The 17,936-nt window shown below is 39.5% G+C and overlaps 1 protein-coding gene across 1 annotated transcript in view; it reads left to right on the top strand.

Annotated features, from left to right (window-relative positions):
• Window positions 1-14,839, top strand: part of LOC101856896 (polyribonucleotide 5'-hydroxyl-kinase Clp1) — a 24,650-nt gene extending 9,811 nt beyond the window's left edge. The window contains exons 3-13 of the mRNA XM_005098507.2: window positions 1,051-1,164; window positions 1,862-1,987; window positions 3,420-3,533; window positions 4,716-4,743; window positions 5,359-5,529; window positions 5,824-5,913; window positions 7,900-8,000; window positions 8,530-8,668; window positions 9,590-9,670; window positions 13,116-13,209; window positions 14,627-14,839. Of these exons, the coding sequence (XP_005098564.1) occupies window positions 1,051-1,164; window positions 1,862-1,987; window positions 3,420-3,533; window positions 4,716-4,743; window positions 5,359-5,529; window positions 5,824-5,913; window positions 7,900-8,000; window positions 8,530-8,668; window positions 9,590-9,670; window positions 13,116-13,209; window positions 14,627-14,738 (1,170 nt within the window). The 3' untranslated portion in view covers window positions 14,739-14,839. The remainder of the gene's footprint in view (window positions 1-1,050; window positions 1,165-1,861; window positions 1,988-3,419; window positions 3,534-4,715; window positions 4,744-5,358; window positions 5,530-5,823; window positions 5,914-7,899; window positions 8,001-8,529; window positions 8,669-9,589; window positions 9,671-13,115; window positions 13,210-14,626) is intronic.
• The last annotated feature ends 3,097 nt before the right edge of the window (window positions 14,840-17,936 follow it).

Below are 17,936 nucleotides of genomic sequence, written 5' to 3'. Positions count from 1 at the left end.
GATTTTTTTTCTAAATTGCATAACAGATCTAATAGTAGTAGGACTAAGTAGTAAATAAATAATTATTAAGCTCTTTATTTTTATGTCACTTAAGACTAAATATTGTAATTACCTTTGGAAACAATGCTCAGAGACTGAATATGGAGTCGACTGGATAAATAGACGTTAATACTTAAATGATATAGTAGGCCCCCAGTCCGAGACCCCAGCCGCACGCTGAGTAGGCCTGTTAGTAAAGTACGCTATGGTACATTCTCTTCAGTTACCACAAAGGATGGGCGCCCTTCACAATCTTCATCCATCGCCGACATGAATCCAGATTTGAATTTTCTTACCCAGTATGTCGCAGTATTATAACGAGGACATTTGTCACCATAAACTTGGACCATTTCCTGAAAAATGTCCGAAGGGGGTTTTCCTTGCAAGTATAAAACCTTGATAACTGAGTGAAATTCAACAGGCTTCAGGGCACAGCTTCAGCAAAGAAAAACCAAACGTTTTTGTGCATAGTTTTATTGATTTTATTTTATTTGACTCATTAGTGCCTTATTATTGTCAGATTTTCACGAAAATTTGCGTGGTGTGTCCTAAAGAAATTGTCTAAAGGCTGGTGAAATTTTATTATTCTACCATGATTCCTTCATACCCAGACCAAAGACTTATTGAAGCCCCCTCGTATATGATGCATTTTCTCAAGGAAAGGGCTCAGCTCAGTGCACTTTCACCTAACAGGAAAAATGATCGTGAACTTACTCGTGCCGTTCACTTTCACTTCAGTGTGTAATTTTAAAGAATATTTAACATGGTGTTTCGCTTTCTGAAATGATAAAAATCAACAAAGAGGTGTTATATTATAGTAAGTCTTGCAGTTTGATGCTATTTGGCTGCAAAATGAAAAGAACTTTTGACTTGGACTGCTGCCTCAATAGTTGAAATTTAAAGACAAAAATTCTCTAACTTGTTTCAAAATTTTCAAATAAAATCATTGTACCATGTGTTCTCTGAAAATTTTTCTTTTTATGATGTGTTTTATTACTTCTCTTTTTGTAGATGGTGGATGGACAGGCAGAAATGTTTGGAACAGAGCTTGCAAAAAACAAAAAGTATCAGTATCTATCAGGAGCAAAAGTTGCTGTGTTCACTTGGCATGGGTGTACAATCAAGGTAATCTCTCTCTCTCTCTTTCTCTCTCTATCTCTCTCTCTCCCTCCCTCTCTCGCTCTCTCTCCTCTCTCTCCCCCTCTCTCTCTCTCCTCTCTCTCCCCCTCTCTCTTCCTCCCTCCGTCTGTTTTTTAACACATGATCTCCATTATTTCATTTGCTCTTTGTACATTTTGTGACTTATTACGTAACAATGTGAAAAAGAGATTGGTGTCCGTATCCATTCTAACCATTTTTTTTGTTGTTGTATGAAATTATGTTATTCAGAACTGTAATTACCATTGTTGATATTTTATTAAATAAAACAAACGTTCTTAAATAGAAGTAAAAATAACTCTGAAAGATGATCCCCACCCCACCCCGAGAAAAAACAGTGTTTGACTAATTTGTCAGATACGTAGTTGGACTTTACTGACCATTATATCCTCAATTTAACACAAAGGAGTAGTGGGTAATATGGAAAAAGAAGGGGGGTGGGGGGGGGGGGAGAGCTTAAACTTTCCCAGAAATGGTGCATGATGATAAACAAACTTCCAGCAATGTTAGACGCATTGGATAGACCGTAGTAAATTTCTTTGGCTGCTAATGAGAGTGGGGGAACTCTGTTGTCGTAAGGGCCTTGTGGAAGCTGTGTTGTAATGTTGGAAGCAGAATTTGGTGCTCATCTTTAATGTTGCTATTTTTTTCTCTTGTGTTTTAGGTTAAAGGTAAGACGGAAGTAGCTTACATCTCCAAAGAAACCCCAATGGTCACTTATGTCAATACACATGCAGCAATGGAGCAAATGAGGGAGAGGGCAGATGCGGAAAACACAAGAGGCCCAAGGGTAAGGCTCAACAAGTGATATGTGAGTCATCGTGGTGAAATCAGGCTCTCGTCATAATAATGAAATTGAAGAAACCGGCATTTATCCACTGATTTGGACATTTATATCAAATTTGTTTTTTTTTGACAAACTTGTCCATTTATAAACAATTTTCAGTTTGGATTGTACTGAAAAGCATTCATTAAGTAAAAGCATAGAAAAAAGCAAATTTTCAGTTTCCAAGGACTCTCAATCTGTGGAAATCACCAAACTTGAGCTAATTTTACCTCTGAAACCAAAAGACCCCCACCTCCTCCAAGGGGGCTCTCGTGGCATAGAGGTTAAGGTGTTCGCTTCTCATTCAAAGGTCCCGGGTTTGTGTCCGGGTAGCGGCGGAAAATTTTCTTCTCTAAAATTGTCTCCTTTCACCACCTTTCCTGCTCTCTAGCAATGTTCTGTTGTTTGCTTTCATCTCCACTTTCTGCCCCCACCCTCTTTTGCCCCCTCCTCCGGGCTCCTGACTCTTTTTGCAGCCTTTCTACTGCTACTCCTTGGCTCCTTCTTACTGCTGTCTTTCAGCCACACCCCTGATCTTCTGGTAGGAAAGATCTACACCTAGCCTTCTCGGACAAGGGTGAAAAATCTTGGAGGTCCCGTGTGCAAGTTGCGCACGTGAAAGATCCCTTGGTGGTCTAAAATCGGCTGCCACCTGGGCAAAATTTCAATTTCCTACCAACAGAAAATGTTTGGCGTGTCCTGCGCGCTCATATGACCTTAAGCAGTTGCGAGCGCCGTAAAACACTTACCCAAAGTAAAACAAAACATAAACCTCCGCCAATCGTAAATATCTTGACTTCTATTTAAGATAGACGGGTAATTTTTTCATCAAAAGCATGACAAATGAACAAATTTTTAAGATGATTCCAATAGCTCCACGTATCCAAAAATTGACGAGCGCCTGATTCCACAGCATCGTGACACATATTGTATTTTTTTATATACATTTAAACACAAAAAGAAAATCATTTTACTTTTCGTACCGTGTACAGTATTATTCATAGTTAAAGGCTAGTCTGAATTCTTATTCCTGAAAAATTATTTCTTCATTGAAAAATACAATGCCACTTTGTAATCGGAAAATTAGTCTAAAATGCCTTTCCCCTTTCCCGAGGGATACAACTTCGTACTTTGCTGAGCCTGGAAACCCCAAACCTGCAATTTCACGATCATGAGTGTTGTAGCCTAACAACTAGACTACTGATGCCACTGTCTCTTGGCAAACAATTTTTTTCCAGATCAAGTGTAACGTAATGAAGAATATGTTACACTATCCAAATTCTTGTTACTTCAGTTAGCATGGCACTCCAATCTTTGACAGGTTTAGGAATGTGAATTTTTTTTTGTTTTGGTGAAAAAAATGCTGTGACTTTTCAAATGTTTGCTTGCTTTCCAGATGCTTGTAGTGGGTCCACAAGATGTTGGCAAGTCCTCATTTTGTCGCATCCTAGTTAACTATGCTGTTAGACTTGGACGATCTCCTGTTCTGGCTGATATTGATGTGGGACAGGTAAGTGCTAAAAGTGAAGTCTTCTTCTTCTCCTTCTTCTTCTTCTTTTTCTTCTCCTTCTTCTCCTCCTCCTCCTTCTCCTCCTCCTCCTCCTCCTCCTCCTGGGGGGAAGGGGGTTGGGGGGCTGTAGGCGGGGCTCCCAACAGGCAGTCAGCGGTGCGGCGTTGTGATTGGCCAGTAAAGTCATGAGTGAGGTGGGGCCAGGCGGCAGAGAGAGACAGATGGTGCGGAGAGATGCTTTATGTGAGCTGCTCCAAAAGTGATGTGCCGAAGGCCTAGCCTAGCTTAGAGTACTTAGACGCTCAGTATGAGAACATATAGGCCATGGCCCTAGGCCAAAAAGTAAAAGAAGAGGAGAGTGTGTAGTGTGTGATTCCTGGTTCGTTGAATTGCAATCGTTGATGTTCATAGGCATGCGCCCACATCCACTTCATCAGTTCTACAGTAGGCCTACCGGTGACGATAGACAGCACAAACAACGAGACCGAGAAAGAGATGGCTTCCAGCAAAGACAAAAAAGGAAATGCTTCTCACTTAAATTAAAGGCCGAGATAACCTACGAAGTTGACAAGAAAAGGAAGACTAATCTTAAGCGCAAATTTTATTGATATGGAAGGGAGGTGATCATGTGGATTTTTAGAAATTTTTCCTGTAATTTCCCCTTTGCATTCCTATAGCGGGAACTCGTCAACTGCGAGATTTTTCTTCTGGAACCAAATGTCTCGCTATAGTCATGTTCTAATGTATCTCTATTGCCGTTGTACATGGAAAATATGAAAAGCAAAGTCAGCAGGCTTTGTAACTTTGTGCTTGACCTTATGTGTGTGATTTTTATTTTAATACCATAAACTTGGAAAGAAGAGACTTATTTTTTTTCGAAGTTGGAAGGGTGTCTTTTTGAAACAATTTGATTTATTTCTTGTATAAAATATTGATGAGCAAGGAGGCTACAAAGATTTTATTTCAGTATTTGAGTGTGGATGAGGTGTAACCACATGGCTTTAATTCGTTCTTTTCCCTTTATATTTTGTCTATCATTTCTTCATATTATAATGTGATCGATAGTCACTGTGTTCTTTCGTTTGACTTGTACAGCTGGTAGATTCTAGCTCTTGATGTTATATTGTGATCATCTGTGTACATCTGATGACTTTACATGTTTTTGGGTTGTTTTTTTTTCAGGGAAGCTTGGGACTGCCTGGTACTATAGGTAAGTTTTTCTCTTCTGAATTTTTTTTGAAGATGAAGGGGTATGGCATGTGTTAATATTTTGTGAAATTCTATTGGTATTCTCTTTTTGGTTTTTACCTCTGAGACGCTTTGTGGAAAGTTAAACTGAAGTATTGTATGAAAATAAAAAGAGAATTTGCATCCTGCATAACTGTGAGTTGCTCGAAGAGAGTGCACTGGACTGCCAACTTTATTTTTACTTGTTCAGAAATGGTCTGGTGTAGATGTGGCCATAGAATTAACACACAAAACTCAGCTATATTGTGATGGTGTTGAAGTCACACTATACTTATAACATGATAAGAATAGCGAAGTGTAAAGTAAGGGCTTGAATTCACCTTTATTTGAGAGAACAAAATATTGTTATCTCTGAATGAAATAAATCTGTAAATTGAACTGGAACTCTGTTAAAGGTGTACTAAAATAGGAATGGAGCGGTCTAATCTTCTGATGAGACTTAGAAATGCAAGATTACAATTATTATGAGTTAATTATTACTACTATTATCATCATCATCATCATCAATAATATTAATATTATTATCATAAATTATTATTACTATTATTATTGTTATCGTTGTTCTGTCCCCACATAGGAGCCATGGTTGTGGAGAGAACAGCTGATGTGGAGGAAGGGTTCCAGCAGACAGCTCCCTTGATCTTTCACTATGGCCACAACAACCCTAACGACAACCTTCAGTTGTACAACATGCTTGTCTCAAGAATGGCTGAGATTATTAGTGTGAGGTGTGAACAGAGTAAAAAAGGTAATTTGAAGTACATTTGATCTGTTTGTCCTTTTGGAGGAATGTATCCTTGTCTTTGAGGAAGTCCAGAGGGAGCTGTTGTGTATTTGTGCATGCAGTACCTCTAAGATACAGGATTGTTTGACATATTTACTTATGGGCCCTTTTTATATGTTTTGTTGTGCATAAAAATACTGTTCCCCTATTTATTTATTTTTTTCATTTTGGCCTAGAGTGATTTTTTTGCCTTGGAGCAGTATACAATATGTTTGTTTTTTCTGCAACTTTCATAACCGTTTTTACACTTTTTGGCAGTCAACTCCAGTGGAGTCATAATCAACACAGCTGGCTGGATCAGAGGAGCTGGCTATGAGTCTCTGAAGCAAGCAGCAGGCGCCTTTGAGGGTAAGTCAGCGGTCAGTGGCATTGTTGTTATTTTTGTAAATATTTGTATGCCTGGTTTGGTTTGGTAAAGATTTAACTCACTTCAGACGGCTCACACAACAGTTACGTGACCCCCGCCGTGACGCTCGCGACGGGTCTCACAAGCCCTGCGTGACCAACTTTGGAATTTTTTTTTCGCTATACAAATCACGCACGGATCGCGAGACCCGCCTCGTACCCTTGTTTGGCCAAGCCTGAGCTATTTAGACCTCGTTTCGTATCTCTGGGGCCGGTAGTTTTTAAGTTATTGAAGGTGAAGGACAGTGACCCCAACTGGGGTTGAACAGACCGGAACTCGCGCTTTGTTTTTTTCTATACAGCTGATAGTAATCTGACAGTCGCGTCGTAGTAACGGTGGAAGAAGTCGCATAAACAAGGATCACATAATTTCGCCGTTTTCTATACTTCTGTACGTTTTACTAGTTCTAGTGACTCAGAATATGATGTGTCTAATAGTTAGGATCCTGGATATGTACCCGAACACGGCCCGAGTCGTAGTTCTAGGGCTAGATCTAGCACTAGTACCGGTGTTGTTTTTCGTGCAACGAAATCACAACGTCGTCAACGTCGTGCCGTACATCTGTCTCATGTAATTCAGTGTATGGGTCTTAATCAATGCACAGACCAGCTTTTATATTTTCACCAAACACTTGCACATGTATACAAATCAAACCAGAACCCTTTGAACTTTTATTTTTGTTGTTGTAGGGAATTTCATTCTACTTGTCATGTCTCTGGAAATTTTTCGGAAAATCAAATTCATGCCAGTTTTAAAAAAATCATACAAATTAAAGTATTAGACTTAGACAACTTTAGTTTCTTGTATTAGATTAAGCTTGAATGTTACTTTACTGTGTCAAAAAATAATTACAATAGGGTAATTCTGAGAGTTGTGGTGATTTATTGAAATACCCCCAAAAACGCCAGTCTTCAACGCTTGTGACTGGTGAAAGGGCCCAGTCGCAAGTGAGTTAACAGGCCTTTGTGGTGAGTACTGTTCATTTGTTTTAGAGGTGGGGCCTCTGATTTTTTTTGTCTTTCTTTGACAGGCTTGTCAAGACCTGGCAATAGCATGCTGTAATTGCTTGAGAGTTAAGCATGCCATTTGTGTGTGTTTTGTGTTTAAGCGTTTTAAAAAAAGTGCTTTGTGGCTTGTAAACAAACAAAATTGCTGTATTCGTCCTTTACGGATTCAATTGTATACTGATACTAATTATGTTGATTTACAGGGTTCAAACGGAAGAAACAAAAAAATCATTGAGAACGTGAAAAGGAATTTGCCATGGCTGGTTGCTATAGTGCAACAACTTGATTTTTAGGTTCGGATTTATGGGTCTTAGTTAGGACATTTTTCTATGGTCACCCATCTAATAGCTAACCCCTTTTTTCATTGTTTGACTTGTAATTTTGAACCCAATACACTAACTACCTGTCAAACCATCACTATATGATACATAACTTTAGCATAAATAAATTATGACCTTCACAGTGTGACAAGCACAATTGGTTATTCATAGTATGTTGCCACGTGACCACCTAACACTATATTAAAAAAAAACAAAGCCTTTTTTTTCAGACAATATTTTGCAGAGAAGAATAATGGCTGAAATTATTCTGAAGTGCCTTAGACATTGTTATTGTTGTTGAGGTCAATGTAAAACACCTCAAATGTTCCTGCATGCCAAATTTTAGTGTGCAGTGTTATTCCCTTTGAATAATCTCTGAACCATTAGAAAAAAATGAACAGGCTTAAATTTATTTTATGAAAAGTGACATCAATTGAAAGCATTTTTCAGAATTGATGATGTGCCCATCCCGCTTTATTTCTAAATATAGTACAAATATCTTTCATATTTATTTGTTTTTCTCTTCATTTTTCTTAAGCCAGAAAGGGACAATGATTTTTATTATCAGATGTTTTCTTTCTTTTTTTTTTTTCATTTTCAGTGGATGTAATATGTGTCTTGGATCAGGAGCGTCTTTACAACCAGCTCAAAGGGGACTTGCCAGACTTTGTCAAGATTGTACTGCTCCCAAAGTCAGGAGGGGTGCGTACACTTTGTAAAGTTTTTCTTTCGTTCTTAATTAAATCAGGCGGTCAACACTGTTGTAATTCAAACTTATGGTGATATATACTCGTGCTTGTAAATGTGTTATAAGGAATCCTGTGAATTGCTCATGGTCCAAATTTTCTTTTATATTTTCGTTCTGTGGTAACCAACACATTAAAATGAGCATTGTCTGAATTTTTCGTAATTCATGGTTTTTGAAAATCAGTATTTGGTTTGTGTTGTTTTTTGTTCATGGTGAGAAATGCTTTAAATTTTGTGTTGAAATCTGCCCTGTCTATTGATGATATTTTCCAAATCTGGCACAACATTGTGTGTCCATATGCCTGAGGGAGTTTTTCTCTCTTTTTTTTCATGTTTGGCATTTATTTATTTTTTGTTCCACTCCATATTTTTCTGCCCTTTTCTCCAGCCGTCATCTTTTTCTTCTGTGTCTTCAAGTCTGGCTTTAAAAATATTTTAGAAGTTAATGGTTGCTGACATTTTGTCTCTCTCTCTCTCCCCTCAGGTAGTGGAAAGATCAAAGGCAGCCAGAGCTGAGGCCAGAGATGGTCGAATCAGAGAGTATTTCTATGGCCTCAAGAATAACTTTTTTCCTCATAGCTTTGATGTGAAGTTCAATGATGTGAAAATGTTCAAAGTTGGAGGTAAAATACTTGCTTGAGTGACCTGTTTCAAAAGCACATCTTCATGCATAGTATCTAACTGTAATGGTTGAAATAGTACCCACAAAGATAACATAGGCTGAGTCCAGGAAAGAGGTTGTTAGGGCTTATTGAACTGTAAAGAAGTCACAGACTGAGAATTGGGGGTAACACGGAAACTAGTTACCGGTTAAAATCTTTGTTCCTTTGTATTGTTTGTTATTCTTTTGGGCCTGTTTTCAGTTCAACAAGTTTGATTTTTCTCATTGCTTTTGTTTGAATTTATACAAGATTGCAATCTTTAGTTTCATGTCTGAATTGGAGAAAAATCACTCATTGGTTTCTTATTTCATGAGAGAAACAAATAGATTAGGCTAAAAATTGGAGGGGTTGAATTGAGATAGCTTCTATTAAAACACATTATGTAGAACTATCCCCTCTATGTGCTAAATAGGACCGACTGATAATTGTGAGTGCTCCCTCTTGTCAAGTGACCTGTGAATATAGGCTCACAAAGTCGAGCAATGTTTGTGGGTTAGGTTTTGGACTTGACAATAACTGGGATGTCTTTGAGCAAGATATCTGAATCACAATTCAGAAGATTGGTGATTTTGTGCATTTGATTTCTGAGTCGTTAAATTTGTATTGTGCTTTTCCAAATTTCCGCAAGAACAAATATAAGATGTCTCTTTATTATTTCCTTTTCTTTTTCTATAGCAAATGCTAAATGTGGATGCTTGGACAACCGACTGGACAGTCCTACTTTTTTACCTCTACATCTTTTGTTTTTGTCTGTCTTGCTTTTCCCCAACACTGAATGACTGAAGTCAGACCGATGTTCTGCTCTTTAAATCAAAATTCAATGTTAGATTGTGTGTCTAAATGGCTGGTCTTTACTTTGTACGTTTTTTATTTTCTCCTCAGCCCCATCCCTCCCTGAGTCCTGCTTACCTCTTGGTACAAAAGCTCAAGACAGCCAAACAAAACTAGTTCCAACTTTGCCCAGTAAGTGTGCACTAGAAGCCTTTGGATAAGTGCTTAAAAAACCCCCCACCTTTATCAGAATATATGTATATTTTTGGCCATATGGAAATGTCTGTCTGATTTTGCTTCAGTTAAAACCCAGTCTGTTTGTCTATCTACTGTTTGATTTTACAATAGAACGCGGCTATAGTGGGACTTTAGGTTCCAGAGGAAATATCCTGCTGTAGGCTAGTTCCCACTATAGGAATGCAAAGGGGAATTACCCCCCCCAAAAAATCCACATGATTACCTTCCTTTCATATCAATAAAATTTGCGCTTTAGTCTTCCTTTTCTTGTCAACTTGGTTGATTATCTCAGCCTTCAATTTGAGTGAGAAGCATTTCCTTTTGTCTTTGTTGGAAGCCATCTTTTCCTGGGTCTTGTTGCTTGTGTTGTCTATCGTACCGGTAGGCCTACTGTAGAACTGGTGAAGTGAATGGGTGCGTTTGCTTGAGCATCAATGATGGCTATTCTATGAATCAGGAATCACACACTACATGCTCTCCTCTTCTTGTACTTTTTGGCCTAGCCTAGGCCTATATGCTTTTATACTGAGCGTCTAGGCTAGATCTATGGCCCATCTCTTCCTTTGGAGTGGCTCACGTAACGTGCCTGCCCGCACCATCTCTCTCTGCCGCCTGCCCCACCTCACTCATCACTGGACTGGCCAATCACAATGCCACATCACTGACTGCCTGTTTGGAGCCCGCCTACAGCCCCCCCCCCCCCCCCCCATTCCCCGAAAGTTCGCCCCAAGTTCGCTCGATCTCTCCTGTTGTATCCAAGTTCGGGCCTTTCCTTGCCCCGTTTATACCTAACAGGGCTCCCCATTACGTACAAATGTGCGTATATTACCCCTTAAACCTGCAGATTTCCCCCTTAAAGTTTTGGTGGTGCGTGAGACTTACGGTACTCTTTAAAATTTCGTTGCGGGGGTTTACATACGCTTTAAGACGTAGGTGGTGTGCGTCTGGCAAGCATCCTACCCCCCCTTCTCTAGACCTACCCCGAAGCCGAGTCAATGATTTGACAACACACTCACACGACAGTCACCTTTTGTCTGTGACTCTGTGTCAAGTCAGAAGCAGTCGACCTACTTATCAGCTGTGTGCAGTTTCCGGCGACACCGGCTTGCTTCAGCAGAGAAGCTCCGCCCACATTGTGGTCGCTGGCATTTGCCTGTGTCGTGCCTTGAGTTTATCCCTGCAGTGAGAATACCCCTATCCTTCTTTAACCCACTTGTAAATATGAATTGTCCGCCATCAAAAGTCTGGAAAGACTGGAATGTAGACCCTGGGATGGCCCTGATAATGAATCAGTGTATTTTCCAAACCTGCCGCTCGTCCCAATTTAATCGGGATATCCAGATTTTTTGCCCCCAAATTTCAAGTGTCCCGACTTTCCCGATATTGATCGCGTGTATCCCGATTTTTAATTTTTAAACTTTAAAAAAAATCTGTTGCACCAAATTTTTCTGAAATCTTACTCTGCCTTCTTTTCTGTTGTGTGAAGTACTCGTTAAACTTTGTGTCAGCAGAAACTGTCATGTAAAACACTTGGACTAGGAGACTTTGACGTGATATTTCAGGATAAAAAAAACAACAAAAAAACGCGTGCACGCGCAGAAGGAATGCATGATATATACAGTCGAACCTGCCCTTACGGCCACCTCTATAAGACGGCCACCTGTACAAACGGCCACTTTCCATTTCTCCCCTTGCGTTTTTTCTATATAATTTAACTGTGTAAAATGGGCACCTGTCCAACGCGGCCGCGGCCACTTTATTTCAACACACAACCCCTATCACACTAAGCAATAACACCCGTCTAAGACGGCCACCTTAGTGACTCCATTTCGTTTAGTCATAAATTGTGCTTTGGCCCCTGACGTTGTGGGCAAGCCGTCATAATTCAATCCCCTGTCGCTGTTGTTAGGTAGTCCCTCCAACCGATCATGTTGCGTAGGCCCCTCCTACTGTTGACCAATAGCTACCAATTTTCAGCTGCTGGTGAGGTAAGCGTGTGATCCCTCATAACCCATAAGCCCCGCCCAGAACTAAAACACAAATCGTAAGCGAGATGAGTGGTTACTGTTTACCCAGTCTGTAACAAAATAACAAAGGACGTCAACATGAACTTGTGACAGAAATGTCGCTCGTTCTCCGAGTGGTGGCGACCCAGGAGTTTGTTTTTACTTCGCACTCGGTCTTCCTTGTCTGATACATTTCGTTTTATTGTCACCCTTTTGCGAAATCAGCAACAAAATAAAAATTACAAACAAAATACAAACCACCACCACCAACAACAACAAAAACAATGCGACTACTTTCGATTGGGACCTCTGATAGGAATAATTTGTTTTCTTCTTCTTGATCAGTCCTGCCTAAGACGGCCACCTGTCTTATACGGCCACTTTTCTCCTTGACAATGGGTGGCCGTCTTACACAGGTTTGACTGTATTTATATATACAGTGGAAACCATATATAACAGGCCCGGTAATAACAGGGATCTGGTAATAACAGGGTTTTTTAAAATCCCCGTTTTTTTCCTACTCTTTGTCTCTATTAAAAGTTATCGGCAATAATAGGGCCTCATCGGAGCCCAATCGGTTATAGCAGGGACAAAGGCTCGTTAACAATGCGTAAAAAGTAAGAGAGAGAGAGAGGGAGAGGGAGAGAGAGAAAGAGAAGCCCACGCAAGCCACGCCACTGCAAGCACACGCAGCGTGTGGTGCAGACCTCGATCTCACCTGAAACCTAGCAACACACACGCGTAATGTGTCACCAACGATGTCAAGCGCTAGAGAAAGTGCCTTTCAATTGACAAAAATACGAAATAATCTAGGCTGCTGACAAAAAGCAAGCTCCACTGGCGGAGATTTGTCGTCAGTTCGACATTTCACAATGGTTGATTCACACCATTATCAAGGATAGAGAGAAGATAGTGGCAGCATACTCCAATGAAACGTTTGCTATGGATCGAAAGAAGATGAGACTACCTGATGCAAATGCCGAGGACCAAGCTCTTCTGATGTGGTTTAAGGAGGCAGGGAGAAAATTGGTGCCAAAACCCCAGTTCGTGGGTACTTGTGGCAAGGGAAACTATCCACAAATAAGTACCGCTGGATTAGTCCACAAATGCTTACTTTCCTTTGTATTTCTGATTTAACAGGGATCGGATATAACAGGACATTTTCTCTACTCCCACCATCCCTGTTATATCAGGTTTCCACTGTATATGGACACCCTTGGAAATTTTCAAGTCAGCTTGGCAGTGACCTTGGATGTTTTGGAACTAATTCCAAACCCATTTGACTTAAAATTAAGAGTTCACAATACATTAGTCTGTCAAATTGTCAACTTTGCCTGATATGCAGTAAAAGTATCCAGCTTAATCAAGTAATTGTTACTTTGTTGTGTTTTCAGCCAACAGTCTGCTACACCATGTTCTCAGTGTAAGTGCGGCCACGGCTGTGGACCAAGACATTGTGGAGACCAATGTGCTGGGATTCCTGGTTGTGTAAGTGAACACGCTATCATTAAAAATGAGAATTTTCACCCTATTGGGGGGACATTAAATTGTCTGCCATTTTCCTGAATTTTTGGATTTTAAAAACTTTTTGTGGGGGTTTAAGAGGTATAGTGATATTGATCATTTTGCAAGTAATCCACGAATGCTGGGAGATAATATGTGTCACAATACGGTGGAATCAGGCGCTTGTCAATTTTTGGGCATATGGAGTTACTGGTATCGTCTTAACCCTATCCGTACGCCCTGGGGTCATTTTGTACTCCTGGGGCTGTATTCTTCACATTTTAGAAGTACGAAGATCTCTTTGAAACTTTCAGTATTTCTCAAAAAATCATTTTGACGCTTTCAGTATTTCTCAAAAAATCATTTTGACAAACTGCTATGCAAAGCGTGCGGATTGGAGTAATGAGTAAACTTTCTCTTTGGAAAGTGATGGCACAGAGTTCCCCACGTCGTATGGGTACGATAGTAAAGCACGACGTACAGATCTGGTTAAAGCCTGTCCATTTGTATTGCTTTTTGATGAATAAAATATTCTTTTATCTTGGATACCAGTCAAGATATTGTCGATTGAAGGAGGTGAGGGTCGTCTGGTTTTAGAGGTAAGATTACCGAGAAAATGGCTGCCAAAGTTATTTCCTTCAGTTGATGAGTGTCCATGGAAACTGAAAATTTACATCTTTTAAGCATCTAATCAATGTTTTCAGTAAAATCCACACAGAAATGAGGTTTTTAAAGGGCACGAAAGATGTTGAGCCAAAAAACAAGAATTTGATAAAAATTCCCAAACCTGCTGAAAAATGCCAGTTTCTTGACTTTCATTATTTTGACGAGTGCCTGATTTAGTGATTTCACCACGCTGCCTCACATATGTTGTCTGTGTATGCTTGAGAAAAGAAGTAGATTTTGTCCAATGACATTATTTCAGCAGGCACATGCACCACAAAAGTATCAGTTGGAATAGATTAGTACGATCAGTGCACACTGAAGGTGCTGCCATCTTGGGTTATGGTCATAGCATTATGCACATTAAAGTTTACAAGAGTTTGATTGGGGTCTTCAGTTTCCACGAGTTGTTTGCTATCTATTGTTTTTCAAGTTTTATAATTTATATGAATTTCATGTGGTAGTGTAGTTACCAGTGGTATCTGACAATTGGGTCCATTCCAAGGAAGAACTTTGGTCCAGTGGTATGGAGTAATGGTCATGCTGGAGCATAGGTGCAGTGCATGTTGTTTAATATTGCAATTTGATGCATTGCACATTTTACTGGTGGTATGCTTCTGTAGTGAGTAGGTAGGACTTCCCCCCCTGACTTTTAATAACTTTCTGTTAAAGCTTCTTTGGTGGGGGGAGTCTATTAAATATTGAATTCCCCTTCAATGTCTTTGTTTTCTATTTTCAGCACCAATGTGGACATGGACAAGAGCACGTTTACAGTCCTCTCTCCATCCCCAAGACCTTTGCCCAGAAACATTTTGCTTGTCACAGATATTCAGTACATGGATATCAAGTGATGATCTCATCCTTTGAATCTGCACAAGTGCTGCATTGGGTCTTTGAAACCATGCAGCATCACTCATGAGACATTTTTGTAAATAATAAACGCTGAACAGTTTTTACTTTGTTATTTTAGTTTCTTTGATGGTCTGGGATTCTGAGTTTCTAAACTTATAGCTGGGTTTGAAATTTTACACACACATAGTGAGAGAGGGAATGAGAGTATTGAGAGAGAATCTTACCTCCAAATGTGTGTGTGTGCCTGGTGAAAGGTACCAGTATGACGCGTTCTGAGGAGCTGCATTTTATTGCATGTTCTGGTACGATACCAAAGTCATTTCTGAACAACTTTTTGAAAAATTTTAAGATTTTGGGAAATCTGGTTATAATATCATGTAAACAAAGCTAAAAAAAATAGCTTTAAAGTTAAAGTTTCCCTTGGATCTGTTGTTTTCTCTGTCTTCAAAACTCTTGACAATACATTGTTACTGTTACTACTAAAATGGCAACTTAAAAAAAGCAGTTTAAGACAATTGAACAGTTTCAAAGTGTCATCAAAACGTTTTCAAAGCAAATTCTTGGTCTAGTAGAACAAAACATTTTTTTTAACGACTTCGCTTTGCTCTCAAAGTGTGGGAGGCTACATGTATGTGCGAAGTCTCCCTTCTTTTGCAATGTATTGCGTGCACTACACACAATGAGAATGGACTTAAAGTGACCTAAATTTTGATAGCAATGTGAAGGGGTTGATTTTTATGAATGAATGGTAGAAATCACTGTACATCACCACAATACTACAAATTACAAAGAGTGGCTTTGATAATGAAGCGGAACAGGGTATTGATGCGCAAAACCTGCCATCCTTTAGTGTTTTGTTACACCCACTCATTATGTGCACTTCCCAAATCGAGATAGGTCACAAGCTGACCTTAAATTTGGTATGAAATGTGTTGATGGGGTTTGTTTTTATGAACGCATCCTAGAAACCTTCCACCAACGTAGAATCTGACATCAAATGTTCTCACAATTATTTTGGGATTACGTAAGATGACTTCTGTCAAACAATGCCTTCAAAATTACATTTCTTATAAAACGCAAAGCCTTGTTAGTATTGGTAGATAAATCGCTTAAGAATCATTTTTTAAAAACTGAACTCAATTTTTGTAAATAATCTAATTTAAAAAAACTTTTATTGGCCTGCATCTCAGTTTGAGCAAATTCGTCTTTGTCATGCCGTACCTTTCTCCAGGCACCAACACAAATGCATGCAAATCACCAACAAACGGACAATTTTCAAACAGTTCACAATGCAGAATCATTTCTCTAGACGAGCAGTTGGGGCTATAAAATATATAACAGAAGACCGCATTGGAACCCTGTTAGTTATACTGCCAATTTCATGCTCATCCCAAGGGTGGCAGTATATGAGTTTTTTCAGTAATTGTAAATGTTTTATGCCCTCACAGACAGTTTTCATTATTCAGAAGGTGGGCTAATTTGCCTTTGCCAGTATCCTTTTACTTTTACAGAGCGGGCCCATCCGGGTTGAGAGGGATACAATGTTCCACAAGATGTATGGAGATACTTGATAAAAAAAACCTCCCCACTTCAACGAACTTGCACTTTCTGCATGCGGCAGTTAAGTGCCTAAACACGACACCACAAAGCCAATACTAGCCTCTTGGCCTCTGATGGGTTTTTTTTTTTCTTTACCGATTGTCAATGTTTGCGCCAACAATCACAATGACACAGTTCAGATGATTCTGGAAGGGAGGCATCAAAAAGGTAGAAAAAAAAATATCTTCCTCACAATCCTATGCTACTTGAATTCATTTCATCTGTGTACCAGCGTAAAATTAAAAAGTTCACGTAATTATTACACCACAGATGCCAGTCACAATGCTGAGGTATTATCTCCGTTAGTTGCCCAATTACCCTCCTTCAGGGTACAATCTCAGTTCTACTGGAAATCTATGTTGCTGTCATTTATGCACTTACAACTTCCATTCACATGACAAAAAACCATCTGCATATTGCCAAGTATACTTTTGGCAAATCATGCAAATACAGGATAATCCACTTATATCGACAGCCAATGTATCGACTTGTGTTCCAATTACAAAATTTTTCCTCCAATATCTTTACTAAACAATTTCTCTTATATCGACTTTTTTCGGCTCTCTACTTTAACGACATGCTTCCTGGGTACTTGGCGAAGCCCACGAACATAAAAAGGGGGGAAAGCCACACTAACGGTCAACGCATTAGTTCTTTATCAAGTCCACATACCCGCTAAGTAGCCTATTCGACACACCAGGCTTTAGTAGGTCACATAGGGCCTACATAGTGTAGTCTCCAACACAGTACAGTGCTTCAGACATGAGCGTCTCATGCGCTGGGCATCACCTCCCTACCCCCACTCCCAATCGCTTACTTCCCTTCCCCATCCCATTCGCAGTCTGTCGCTGGCAAGTGCCACGGTCAGTGGGTCAGTGCCTCGCCTTTCCATTTTCCCAAGCAAGCGGCCATAAACACAAACAGGCCTTACATTTTACAAGGATGCTACAAAAAAGTTTGTGCTGGTGTGTAGTATACGCCTCGCGTTGCTCGGTCTTTGGTACCAAAACTAACTCCAACGATCCCCTCCCCTCTTGTTAGTTTCACTGTGTTGTTGCTTCCCTTGTAAGAATCAAGGGAAGCAAACAGCGTCAAAAAGTAGTGGTGTCTTTTTACCGCTGACCTCCCCTTGTTTTTTCCTCTTTGGCTTTATATTTTTATATATCGACATTTTTATAAATATATCGACATCAAATCCACTTTCCAAAGCATGTTGATATAAGCGGATTATACTGTAGATGAGAATAAGAGTAAAGACCAGCCCCTAGAACTAGAAAATAAGTCGATAATTCACTTGAAAGAGTTCCTCTGAAAAGTACTTGTTTGGACTCGGAACATAACATGCTTTATAAATACAACACATCTTTTTTTGAAACAGTATATTTCATATCTTTTATTTTACAAAATAATGTGCACATATATACTGAGAAGAAAAAAAAATCATGCCTTTCAAATAAATACACAAAAAAAATAATGTTTAGAAATTAGAATGGGAGGGGAAGTAGTATTTTGCCATAACAAAAACGTTTTCCAAACTAAACTATAGAGGTAGAAATAAAGAATTCTAACTTTCCTGAGGCTGGGAGTTGAAGTAAATT

This window comes from Aplysia californica, unplaced genomic scaffold (assembly GCF_000002075.1).
Source record: "Aplysia californica isolate F4 #8 unplaced genomic scaffold, AplCal3.0 scaffold00185, whole genome shotgun sequence".
NCBI classification, from domain to species: Eukaryota; Metazoa; Mollusca; class Gastropoda; order Aplysiida; family Aplysiidae; genus Aplysia; species Aplysia californica.
This window is presented reverse-complemented; position numbering and strand designations above follow the sequence as displayed.